This window comes from Meleagris gallopavo, chromosome 5 (assembly GCF_000146605.3).
Source record: "Meleagris gallopavo isolate NT-WF06-2002-E0010 breed Aviagen turkey brand Nicholas breeding stock chromosome 5, Turkey_5.1, whole genome shotgun sequence".
Lineage (NCBI taxonomy): Eukaryota > Metazoa > Chordata > Aves > Galliformes > Phasianidae > Meleagris > Meleagris gallopavo.
This window is the reverse complement of record NC_015015.2, coordinates 57,444,986-57,456,617: the sequence shown is the minus strand read 5'-3', so window position 1 is coordinate 57,456,617 and position 11,632 is coordinate 57,444,986. Positions and strand designations below refer to the sequence as shown.

At 49.7% G+C, this 11,632-nt stretch overlaps 2 protein-coding genes across 2 annotated transcripts in view; one reads left to right on the top strand and one right to left on the bottom strand.

Annotated features, from left to right (window-relative positions):
- NID2 (nidogen 2) overlaps nt 1-6,003 on the top strand; it is a 13,948-nt gene extending 7,945 nt beyond the window's left edge. Inside the window, exons 13-24 of the mRNA XM_010712184.1 lie at nt 1-100; nt 177-296; nt 384-599; nt 1,546-1,782; nt 1,904-2,125; nt 2,217-2,386; nt 2,887-3,016; nt 3,150-3,321; nt 3,910-4,067; nt 4,317-4,440; nt 5,088-5,200; nt 5,282-6,003. Of these exons, the coding sequence (XP_010710486.1) occupies nt 1-100; nt 177-296; nt 384-599; nt 1,546-1,782; nt 1,904-2,125; nt 2,217-2,386; nt 2,887-3,016; nt 3,150-3,321; nt 3,910-4,067; nt 4,317-4,440; nt 5,088-5,200; nt 5,282-5,292 (1,773 nt within the window). The 3' untranslated portion in view covers nt 5,293-6,003. The remainder of the gene's footprint in view (nt 101-176; nt 297-383; nt 600-1,545; nt 1,783-1,903; nt 2,126-2,216; nt 2,387-2,886; nt 3,017-3,149; nt 3,322-3,909; nt 4,068-4,316; nt 4,441-5,087; nt 5,201-5,281) is intronic.
- A 209-nt stretch (nt 6,004-6,212) lies between these two features.
- RTRAF (RNA transcription, translation and transport factor) overlaps nt 6,213-11,632 on the bottom strand; it is a 12,721-nt gene continuing 7,301 nt past the window's right edge. The window contains exons 6-8 of the mRNA XM_003206853.4: nt 10,386-10,454; nt 7,227-7,275; nt 6,213-6,557 (exon numbers count right to left, since the gene is read on the bottom strand). Coding sequence (XP_003206901.1) covers nt 6,403-6,557; nt 7,227-7,275; nt 10,386-10,454 — 273 coding nt within the window. The 3' untranslated portion in view covers nt 6,213-6,402. The remainder of the gene's footprint in view (nt 6,558-7,226; nt 7,276-10,385; nt 10,455-11,632) is intronic.

Sequence of the window (11,632 nt, the reverse complement as noted above, 5' to 3'; positions counted from 1 at the left end):
TGCGCTCCGAGGGACCGGGCGCGCTGCCTGCCCCGTGCCGGGGGTCAGCCTGCCTGCGAGTGCCTGCCCGGGTACGCCGGCGACGGCCGCGTCTGCTCCGGTACGGGCAGGATGGCCGGTGTGGCGGGGAGATGCTGGTTGTCCTGCCCCATCTGACCATGTCCTGCCTTGCACAGATGTGGATGAGTGCACCCTAAACCTGTGTCACCCTGCTGCCACCTGCTACAACACGCCGGGTTCATTCTCCTGCCAGTGCCAGCCCGGCTACGAAGGCGACGGCTTTCAGTGCACTCATGGTAAGGCTGCGGCTGAGGCATGCGACATCCCCGTGCCTCAGCATGGAGTCCCCATCCTCACTGCTGGTGCTTCGGATTTGCCCGCAGCACAAAGCAGCACGCAGCGGTTGACGCCGTGTGAGCACGAGCGGCTGTACCCACGGACACCAGGACACGTGCCACAGTGTGATGAGCAGGGCAGCTACCGGCCCCTGCAGTGCCACAGTGGCAGTGGGTACTGCTGGTGTGTGGATGCCTCGGGGCAGGAGATTGCTGGCACCAGGACAGCAGCGGGCAGCACGCCGCCGCGCTGCGGGAACCCAGGTGGGTGCTGCCTTGCTGTGCTCAGCACGTGGGGATAAGGGGTCAGGACCTTCAGCACGTCTATAGGATCAGCTGAGGAGGTGGGGATCGGATCCTTTGGCGTTTCTATCGGATTGATAAAGGGGATGGGGGTTGGGTCATTTGGCATTTCTGTGGGATCAACAGAGGGCGTGGGGGTCGGGTCCTTTGTCGTTCTGTTGGCACCAATAGAGAGGATGGAGGCCGTGTCCTTTGGCATTTCATTGGCATCTCTGTGGGATTAGCAGAGGGGATGCAGGCTGCATCTTATGATGTTTTGTTGGCATCTCTACTGGATTGATGGACGGGATGGGATTTGGGTCCTTCGGCATTTTGTTGGCATCTCTATGGGATCAGTAGAGGAAATGAGGATTGGATCATTCAGCATTTTCTTGGCATCTCTATGGGATTGGTGGAGGAAATGAGCTGGGTCCTTCTGCATTTTGTTGGCATCTCTGTGAGATAAGCAGAAAGGATGAGAATCAGGTCCTTTGGCATTTTGCTGGCATCTCTGTGGGATTGGTGAAGATGATGGGGTTCGGGTCCTTCCGCATTTTGTAGGCATCCCTATGGGATCAATGGAGGAAATAGCCATTGGGAACTTCAGCATTTCGCTGGCATCTCTGTGAGATTGGCATGCACCTAGGTGCTAGAGCAAAGCATGCCAGGCTGCGTGGTTGTGCTGTGTGACAGAGGAGGCTGCGTGGGGCCTAAGTCCCCACTGCCATTATTGCCTTGGCCGCCAGCAGAATGGGACAGGGCAAGAGGAGGGGACCCTTCGCAGATTCTGCCAAATGGCTGTTGGGGCATCTCAGGAGCTCCCGAGTCATTAGGACCCCCTGGCCCATAGGGTTATAGCAGCACAGGGTGCCCAGCTTCAAACTGCCCCCTGGCCTCCTGTGTGCCGGAGGTGTTTCTCTGCCTGCAGGTTCCTCCCAGCAGCTGACACCATGTGAGCACGAGCGGCTGTACCCACGGGCAGTGCCACCGGGCCCCTCACCCGTGGGCAATGGGCACGTGCCACAGTGTGACGAGCAGGGCAACTATCGGCCCCTGCAGTGCCATGGCAGCACCGGGTACTGCTGGTGCGTGGACAGCGCGGGGCAGGAGATCGCCGGCACCAGGACAGCACCGGGCAGCACGCCGCCGCGCTGCGGGAACCCAGGTGGGTGCCATAGAGCCGTCCTCCCCAAAGCATCCCAGCCTCGTCACCAGAGCACCCAGCAAGGCTCCAGTGAAGTCCCTGCACGTGGGCAGGCAGGTGACGGTCACCATTCCCACGCCAGAGCCTTCAGAACGTCCCCCAACCATGTGCGAGCGCTGGCGGCAGAGCCTGCTGGAGCACTACGGCGGCAGCCCCCGCGGCGACCAGTATGTGCCACAGTGTGATGCACAGGGCCACTTCACCCCACTGCAGTGCCACGGGGACAGCGGGTACTGCTGGTGCGTGGACGAGAGCGGCAGGGAGATCCAAGGCACGCGCTCGGAGCCAGGCAGCCCCCCACCATGTAAGAGCTTTGGGACCCCGTGCCCTGAGTGCCATCCGCCCTGATGCGCTCGGAGCCATCTCTCTCCTCGTCCCCTCTGTGGTGTGTCCAGGTCTCCCCAGCGTTGCACCGCCCAGCATCCGGCCTTCGCCGCGTCCCGACGTGTCCCCGCCGGCCGCAGGGACCTTCCTGCTGTATGCCCAGGGCCAGCAGATCGGCTATCTGCCACTCAATGGCACGCGACTGCAGAAGGAGGCAGCCAAGACCCTGCTCTCCCTGCATGTAAAGTAGCGCTGGGGTTTGGGAAGGGGATCTGGGGCTTGCGGTAGTGGCCAAGTAGCAGAACTCTCCAAAAATTCGCCTTTTTCCTTCCTCTGACTCCTCTGGGAATGTGTCCATTCCAGCCTGGCCAGCCTGACGGAGAGAAACTCCCCTGCACACTGGGAAGCAATAGCCAGCTTGCCAAAAGTCCTCCCTTCCCCCTTGCTGACGGTGACCCTCGGGATGGCCTCACTGTTGCAGAAATCTCTCCTTGAGTCCAAGGGTTTCAGTCCCAGCTGGACGTGGGTGTGCGCCTGCAGCAGCTGCCTGGGAGCCCTGCTGCAGGGGTCAGCGGGAGGCTCGCAGCCAGAAGGATTTTGCTAGGGAAAAGGGATCTGAGCATCAGTTCCTATTGCTGCACCTCTCATCTTGCCCCAGATGCTGGCTGGTGGGATGAGGGCACCCACTGAGGATCCCAGCTGCCATCAAGGCAGGATTTCACTGTGTCTGTTGCAACCCAGGGCTCCATCGTGGTAGGGATTGATTACGACTGCCGGGAGAAGACGATCTATTGGACTGACGTGGCCGGGCGAACCATCAGCCGGGCAAGCCTGGAGCCAGGCGCTGAGCCAGAGACCATTATCAACTCAGGTGTGTGCCCGCTGCCTGCTCAAGGCCAGCTCTGCTGGGTCCGTCCCGGACTCCGTCCTCGCTCTGGCTATGGGGCTGGCGGTGCACCAGGATCCACGCGTCCCCATCGCTGAGCACCTCACCCCTCCCGCAGGGCTCATCAGCCCCGAGGGGCTGGCAGTGGACCACCTGCGCAGAGCCATGTTCTGGACCGACAGCGGCCTGGATAAGATTGAACGAGCGCAGCTGGACGGCTCGGAGCGACGGGTGCTCTTCGACACCGACCTTGTCAATCCTCGGGCCATCACAGTGGACCCCGTCCGAGGGTGAGACCCTTTGTCTGCAGGTTTTGCAAGACTCTTTTAGGATGGCATTCACCCAATTTGCAATAGGAGTTGTATTTCGGGGAGTGCTTGAAGTGGGACTGGTCATGACCAGGGCAGCTTATTACTCCTTGCAGTACCAAGACCCCATCCTGGCCCTGGGAGCAGCTTCCCTGCACTGCACGCCCTGCAGGAAGGACTGGCTCTGTTCCCCCTCTCCCTCCTTTCATTTAATAATTCAGGGTTTGGCTAAACCTGCTGTTTCAGTGTCGGGATTAGTTTTAAAAGCTTTGAAATACAGCGTTTGAAAACACAAGCCGTGCCCCTAGGGTGCTGTTGCAATACAGAATGTGCTACTCCTAAGGCTCACCCTCATCTAGAAGCTACAGTTTGGGTCGTAAACAAGTTTGACATCATTCTGGTTTTCTTTTAGTGGTTTTTCAGCTCAAATAAAGATCTATTCCAGGCAGCAGAAGGGAAAAACCAGGCCTCCCTCCTGATAAGAACCAGTGCTGTAGAGAAAGCCAGTGTTCTCCTTCCTGTCCTTATTGTTGCGTGTCCTGTTTGCTCACTATATAATTATCTCCCAAGCAACCTTTACTGGACGGACTGGAATCGAGAAGCACCGAAAATTGAAACTTCTACTGTCAGTGGAGCCAATAGGAGAGTGTTGGTGAATAAAGACATCGGGCTGCCCAACGGCCTGACGTTCGACCCCTTCTCCAAGCTGCTGTGTTGGGCAGATGCAGGTAACTGCACTGAGGTTGGGCCACGAGTCCACTAAGTGGGAAGAACAGCTCAGTCTTTAGCCTGCTGACACCTGCACTCCACTCCATCCCCTTCCACTGTCCTGGTGCAAAAGACTTGAAGCGTGGCTGGGTTGGGGGGATTTGCAGCTTCTGCATCCTTGGGCTGAGAAGCTGCTGCAAAATTAATGGATCCGGTGAGTGTGTGTTTATTTGTTTGCATGGCCTGGTAACCCTCTTGCTTTTGACAAGGAACGAAGAAGCTGGAGTGCACGTTCCCTGACGGAGCAGGCAGGCGCATCATACACAACAACCTCAACTACCCCTTCAGCATCATTAGTTATGCCAGTCACTTCTACCACACCGACTGGAGACGGTAAGGGGAGAAAACCCACTCCGGAAGGGGAAAACAAGTGCTGCCTCGGGCCTGAAACCTCATCAAAATCCTGGCCTCAGCCCTCTGCAGTGCCATGCTGGGCAGCAGCCACTTGTAAAGCTTCCTTATTGCACAGGAGAGATGTTTAGAAACAACTCCATCTTACTGGGAGGGATAGAAATGGTGCGGTTGTTTTTTCTAACTAGAACTTGGCCCGGGCTTTTGAATTCAGATTAAGTGAAAGAAAAGATGCTGTCCTCAGTTGTTCCCTCTCCCTCTTCCCCCCCCCCACCCTACCAAAGGCATCGGGGTCATCAGGACCTCGCCTCTATTCCCACTCCAGCTGGAAGCTCTCAAACTTCAGTCACATCTTAGCAGATTATAACAAACACTTAAGTGCTGGCTGCACTTGGACGAGGCTCTCAGGGAGATAATCTCTCCTTGGAAGGCTGGCTCTGTGATTCTGCATCACCAACGTGCTGAGCGAGCCGCACGTGGAAGTCAATGGAATGGGGCACGTTTCTTTTGATTTGTTCTGCAGGTGTTCAGCCCTCTCTTTGTAGCTGCCTCTGTCCTTAACTGCGCGTAGATGGGGTAAAAGAAAAAAAAAACCACAGGCAGATATAACATTTTTCCTCTGTCCACAGTGATGGTGTGATTGCTGTCAATAAAGAAACCGGCTCCTTCACTGACGAGTATCTTCCAGAGCACCGATCGCATCTCTATGGAATCACAGCAGTTTATCCCTACTGCCCTGGAGGTAAAACACAAAAAAACCCCCATCCCCTTTCTCTTTGCATTAGATGGCAGACAAGCTAAAGAGATCAATTTCTCTCTGCAGCAAGGAAATAGCAATGACAACTTCACACCTAAAAGGACCTCAGACCCAGAAAACTGTCACTGCATACAAGGGAGAAGCCCTTCACTAAGGCCAATGAAGCAACCTTCCGTCCTGCAAAAGATTATGTGGTTTTGAAGTTATACCTCAGGTCTTTACTACTGTATTTTTTTTTTAAAGTGAGAAATATTAATATTAGAAGAAATGGTCCTGTGAATCTTAAGGCCATTACTCTAACTCTTGCTTATGCAAGCAAATTTCAAGTCTAGTTTTCTTATTCAAATACTTTATTTTATTGGAAGAAGAATGGATTTAGAATGGATTTTTAATGGTATGACAATCTGACCATCAGGTCCTTTTATCCAAAAATAAGCACAAATGGGAAGTTTGGGGTGCAGTATCTTGTCAGATCTAAGTAACCCACAGCCCTGAAGCCATGTTCAGAAGTGTGCAGAACAGTTTTGTGATACAGCAAAGGTGCTGAAGTTTTTTCCAGAAGACAGTTCTGTATTTTCCACACTGCCTCAATGCATGTCTTTTAGTATTTATATTAGAAGAATATGCTAGAAGAATCGATCTGTTCATGCTTGTTGGTCCCCCAAGTGCCTTCATAGACCTACCTACCATCGACCAATACATGTTCAGAAATACACTTCAAGTTGTTATGCTTCACTTTTTCTAGGTTATTTCATTAATTGAATAAAATGGTTATGTTTCCTCTTGGATTTAGTTTTTAAATGTTTCAGTCATAGGGCAGACTGCAGAGAAGGAGCAAGCAAGGCAGGAATAAGCTGGTCGCATGGCAGGACCTCAGCAAAAAAGCCTTTATGAAACACTCCCTTTCTCAACTCAAAGCCAAACAATGGGGAAAAGAAAAAAAACAAAACACAAGCACAGAGAACCATCTTTGCCAACACACAGCTAATGACAACCATTTGTTTCTACTTCCCCGACTTCATTTATTTAAAGAAAGATAATTCACTAGAACAGTCAGAATTCGACTTCCTGTTTTCTTTCAAATCAGTGAGATAACATCCATTTCAAACTGCATGCCAGAGTTGTACAGAGCTGCACGTTGTGCCTAACCATACCAAGTACACGGGAGACTGGAGGTTCCAACCCCTTCATCTCCCTACTTTTCCCAGTCTGTGGTCAGTCTTGGGATCAGCAATAATGGCCTGAACTGCGACGATGGCTTCGTTGATTTTTGTCTGCAGCTCTCGGAGCTCCTCTATGTGCAGCAACCGCAGAATTTGGGCAGCTTCATTGATAACAGCATCTGGGTGAGATGCAGAAAGTCGTGTCAAGCATTTACATCTGATTCACGCTTGTGGTTTTTCATACTTAAAGAAAGAGGCAGAACTTGCCCTGCACAGAGTGCTCTGCAAAACCTCACTCAGCTCCACGCGGCCCTCGCAGTAATCCCCAGCTAAGTCAGGTCAGTACAAAGTATTCCAAGCAGTAACTCAGTTGTACATGGGGCAAAAGGGAAAGCAGACCAGAGAAGTCCAGGACGTCTGACTACTGCCTGCAAAACAATCTATTGGGTCACGCCAATAGATGCCTCCAGTTAGATTTAGGTAAAGCAGGTAGCTGGAATGCATGGGAGAAGCACAAGGGTCCTCTGCTGGTAGGAGAAAGCTTGTACAAGACAACAGCAACAAGATGCATTCCTTCCACGTGCAAGTGGGTCTGCTATTGAAAACTGTTTCAGAGTAATATTTCAATAATGATATACTCCACAGCCAAGATTTGTGCTTTTCTGTTTCAACACAAAAAGCTCAGGAGTGCTCATAAATATGCTGGGAGGGAGCAATTCTTTCCACTGCACGCTCCAGAGGAATTGGGTTGGCTTTTTTTTCCTCTGTAGACATTATCTATTTGACAATAACACACTTGACAACGACAAACATTGCTGTTTAGAAGTAAAATTAAGGGACCTGCTTACCTCCTGTGTCAAAACCAAGAATGTGTTTTTCTAAGGCAACGGGCAAACCCTTTGAAGAGAAAAAACATTGCAGGTACAATTAGAAATGTCACATTGCATGTTTGGCAAATAAAATACCACCCCAGATAATCCTGGAGATGACACCTGAGTTTTGCTTCTACAGATACACGTGACAAAAAAATCATCGTGCTTGATTACATCTGCCTTTGTGTTCTGAAACTTCAAACCCAGAGCACTAATAACAATAATTAGTCTTCATCCTGAATAATATTCCCCCTACTTGTTGAGTGAGTCCCACTGAACGCACACTGCCCATATTCAATCCTTAAAAGGCTAACAACTGCACTGCAGAGCACTCAATGCAGCCACATCCCCAAGTCAGACAAACAATAAGCATGCACAAACTGGGCTTTCTTAGTAACTATTGCCTTTAAACAGCTGCCAGATGTCAAAGCACTGGCTGATTCGAAAGCAAGCTTAAAAGTCCTCTGCGATCGAGTTTCTCAAGCACTGTACTTGCAGCCTCCATCAGCATCCTCAGAAGCATTAACTCAAGTGTTGAGCTTAGAAATAAACCTAAACACTAAATTCTGAACGCTTGCTCTGAGAAACTGTGCAACCACAAGTTTTATTAGTGCTCATTTCTAAGTACTGCTTTATTTCTTTACCTTCTCCAGCCACGGAGAAGGCACAGTGAACAACCACTCCCCACGTTTCAGTGTGCACACACATTTATTTCAACAAGGACAACCTTAAGCTTTTGCTTTTACTATGCAACTTCTCTCAGCATCTGACTCGCACAATAAAAATCATCCTGCCTGCCAACTGCAGGCACCTCCAACGCCGAGCGACCACAGCAACACTTCCAAAGCAGCTGGTGTTTTCAGACATCTGGAAGCACAGCACTGCTGCTTTCCATGTCCTCCTCCCACACCCTTGCTATGAGCTCCCTTTTGGCTGCACACCCCGCTGTCTGCTCCCTCTGGTGGAGCCCATTCTTGACAGAGCAGTGGTCTTACAGCAGGCACTGGGCTGCTGGGGCACACGCTGCTCCTGCATTCAAACAGGAACACATTCATTTGCACAGAAGCTTTAAGCAGGCAGAGGTATAGCTGCCCCAGAGTGATCCTGAAGGGCTGCTTCAAAGGCATTTGATCCACTTAATCCTCCTCGGCTGTTTGTGAGGGTGGATGGTGATAGGACAGAGGGGAACAGTCTTAAACTGGGACAGGGGAGGTTTGGGTTGGATCTGAGGAGGAAGTTTTTCAGCCAGAGGGTGGTGAGGCACTGGAACAGGTTGCCCAAGGAGGCTGTGGATGCCCCATCCCTGCAGGCATTCAAGGCCAGGCTGGATGTGGCTCTGGGCAGCCTGGGCTGCTGGCTGGCGACCTGCACACAGCAGGGGGTTGGGACTGGGTGAGCACTGTGCTCCTTTGCAACCCAGGCCATCCTATGGTTCTGTGATTCTACCTAGGACACACTCACCCAGTAAGAGAAGCCTGAAACAGGCTAAGTGCATATCAGCACAAATCTGAACCCTATCCAGACACTGAATACATTGAATTGCAAGCCAGTCACAACATAATCTAAAAACCCTTTCTTCTTTATCTTTAAAACTTTAGCTTGACAGCTCAGGATAAATCTCACTTTATTTTGTAAATTTAAACCCTGAGCACAGAAGTGTAAGTCTCCCCAGCACAACCCTCATATGTATCCTTCAGGAAGGCTACTCCTACACCTATTTTATCTTTCAGCACCATATCTTGATATTGCCAAGAGCACAGCTCATGACATTTTGTATAAAATTGTCAGCCACGCAGAAGCCAAACAGTTATAAACTATTTCTAGGGACAGGACATAATTACACGAAGTGTCACTAGCTAGTATTCGGGCTATTAACGAGCCAGCCGAGGTCAGAAACAGATTTATATTCCCCAAACTCCTACCCTGTGACTCAGTCAGCCCCTCTCTTTAAGACATTTTCTTCCTTTATCCAGCATATTACGATACTGATGATGGCTATGGGCACAAAGCTGTTACCCTGCCTCCACCCCCTGCCTTTTGTACACCTCCATCCCATTTGGAAATTAGTATTTGTAGTAAGAATACACTCTTGATGACATTATGACATTCAATGACATTTCAACCTAAGACCTGAACCTGACCACACTCGAAGAGCCCACTAATTATGAATCCTGTCCTGAAATAAAGTCCCTGCTGCTCAAACAGCTAGTTCTGCCAAACTGCATTTTGATCCCTACAAATCACCTTTGCAGCTATGTTAACAATAACAAAAAGCAGCCTTTTACTAGGAGTTATAGAAACTGAAATGAATAAAGCAGTCCCAGCTGTTTGCATGTTTTCCTACTCTTTTATGTCTTTGGATATATAAAAGCCCAAAGCTCTGATTTCATGTTCCAAGGCTTCTGGCAATCACTGCATTGCATCTCTGTGCACCTGCGACTGCCACTTAGTAAACACCATAAGCACTGTTATGATAATAAATAAAGCACGGACTGCTCTGAGCAGCTGCCAGAAGAGAGGAAGGGACTTGCCCTCATTGACCAGATCCAGTTGCTTTAGCAGGGCCATTCCTCAGCATACATCTGCAGGGCATGGGGCTCCCCTCCCTGGCTGCACCCAATGCCACCAGCTGCTGTGCCAAATGCTGGATGATCTGATGTTTAATTGAAGTTTCTTCCACTGTTTCTCACTTGGGGCAGGGGGGGGGGGTGGAAAGGAGAGAGAAGCCAGGTGGCCAACATCCTATTCTTCAAACATACGCAAAGACTTAAGCAGCAAAACACTCCATAAGAGGCAAATTCCACCTGCTTATGCAGCCACTACAGTTGACCCCAATGAAAAGTCAGGGCACGCATTTCCGTGGATACTGTGGCCCTTGGCACTGAATTGTAGCAGTCACCCCTCAGCATACACTAGGATGGGAAAGCAGCTATTTACATGTGGTATCACACAGTACAAATATTTGCACACAACAATTTTCCTTACTGCTCTCTGGGTCTTTCAGAATCAGAACTGCCGGTGCTAAGTGAATTTCCACCATCCTCTTAAACAAAGTGTTTAAACAGAACCCATTGTGACCAAGATGATAATTAACACCAGGTAGGATTGATACAAGTGTGCAGTGTGTATACAAACCTCTTTGGACTGATTGGCCTTCGCTATGGCATCCTGCGTCAAGCGTTCCTGAACCAAAATGCGAATTGCCTGGGGAGAAACATTTAAAGACCAGAGTAATTAATTTACGTCTTGATGCACTTCAGACACCACTGGATCAGAAACTTCAAAGCACCAGGAACAGCCAAGAAAGTTTGCTGTTCCTAGAATAAGTTGATACTGCTCCCAAAGCGGCAGCTTCAGTTTTGTTTTTCTGAGTTTTGTACTCCCTACATTGTACTGTTCTGCCTCTAACAGCAGCAATACAGCTTCTTGAGGAAGCAATTCCTGCTACTGGGATCTTTCAGGAGGTGTTGAACCATTTTTCATGGGCAGAGAAACCTGACCAAGGCTACCTAACCAGGTGTTAAAAGGAAAAGGAAATATTTCTTTCGAGACACAGGAATAAGAAGAGCCTTAGCAATCCTGCTGCTCGTCTGCTTCCACTGCTCCAAAACGCAGCACAGAACCATACTGAGCTATCACTTACTGATACCTACAGCTGAAAATGCCTCTAAAAATAACTGAAGGAATACCAGGCAAGCAGCGTTCCACCAAAAAGCACTTTGTCTGTCAAACACATTCCTCAGACTTAGCCTGATGAATAGCTGAGTGTGACAGAAGCGGTTGTGCTGCTTCACGTTTCTCTCCACCATTTCTCCTGGTTTTGTTCATGATTAAAGCTGAGAAGTGAGACTGCAGAATTACCAGTGGGAATTTCTAGAAATCCTTCTAACTGAGGTGACTGCCCTGGACATGGGAAGTGATCTGATGAGGATCTTAGCTTTAAATTCCAGCAGTGAAATCAGAACTCGTAAGAGAATTCTGAGCATCTTTTGCATTAGGAAGTGTATCCAACTGTGTTAAGTGTTTCCTGATTAATTCTTTTAATTTAAATTAATTAAAGGAGGATCCCAAATACCTCTCTGCTCACTCTGACCAAGGTCTAGCTAGGCATCTCTGGCAGCTTTTCACTTTTCCTAAGCAGCCAGAGTGCCCAAGCCTGAATATGGATCATGATTTCTATGTATGGGCATCGCTGCAAGTCTCCTTCACGTGGAATAGAACCAAAAAATTTCACTGACATGTTCTGCTATCATCAAGCCTTGAAAAGCAGCATTACTGTTGTTCACATAACATGAATCACCACTGCAAGAATCTGTTCTTCCTGCAAGTAAGAGAAGGAAAATCCAGGCTGGTTGCTTTGTTCAACTGCTTACAACCAAAAA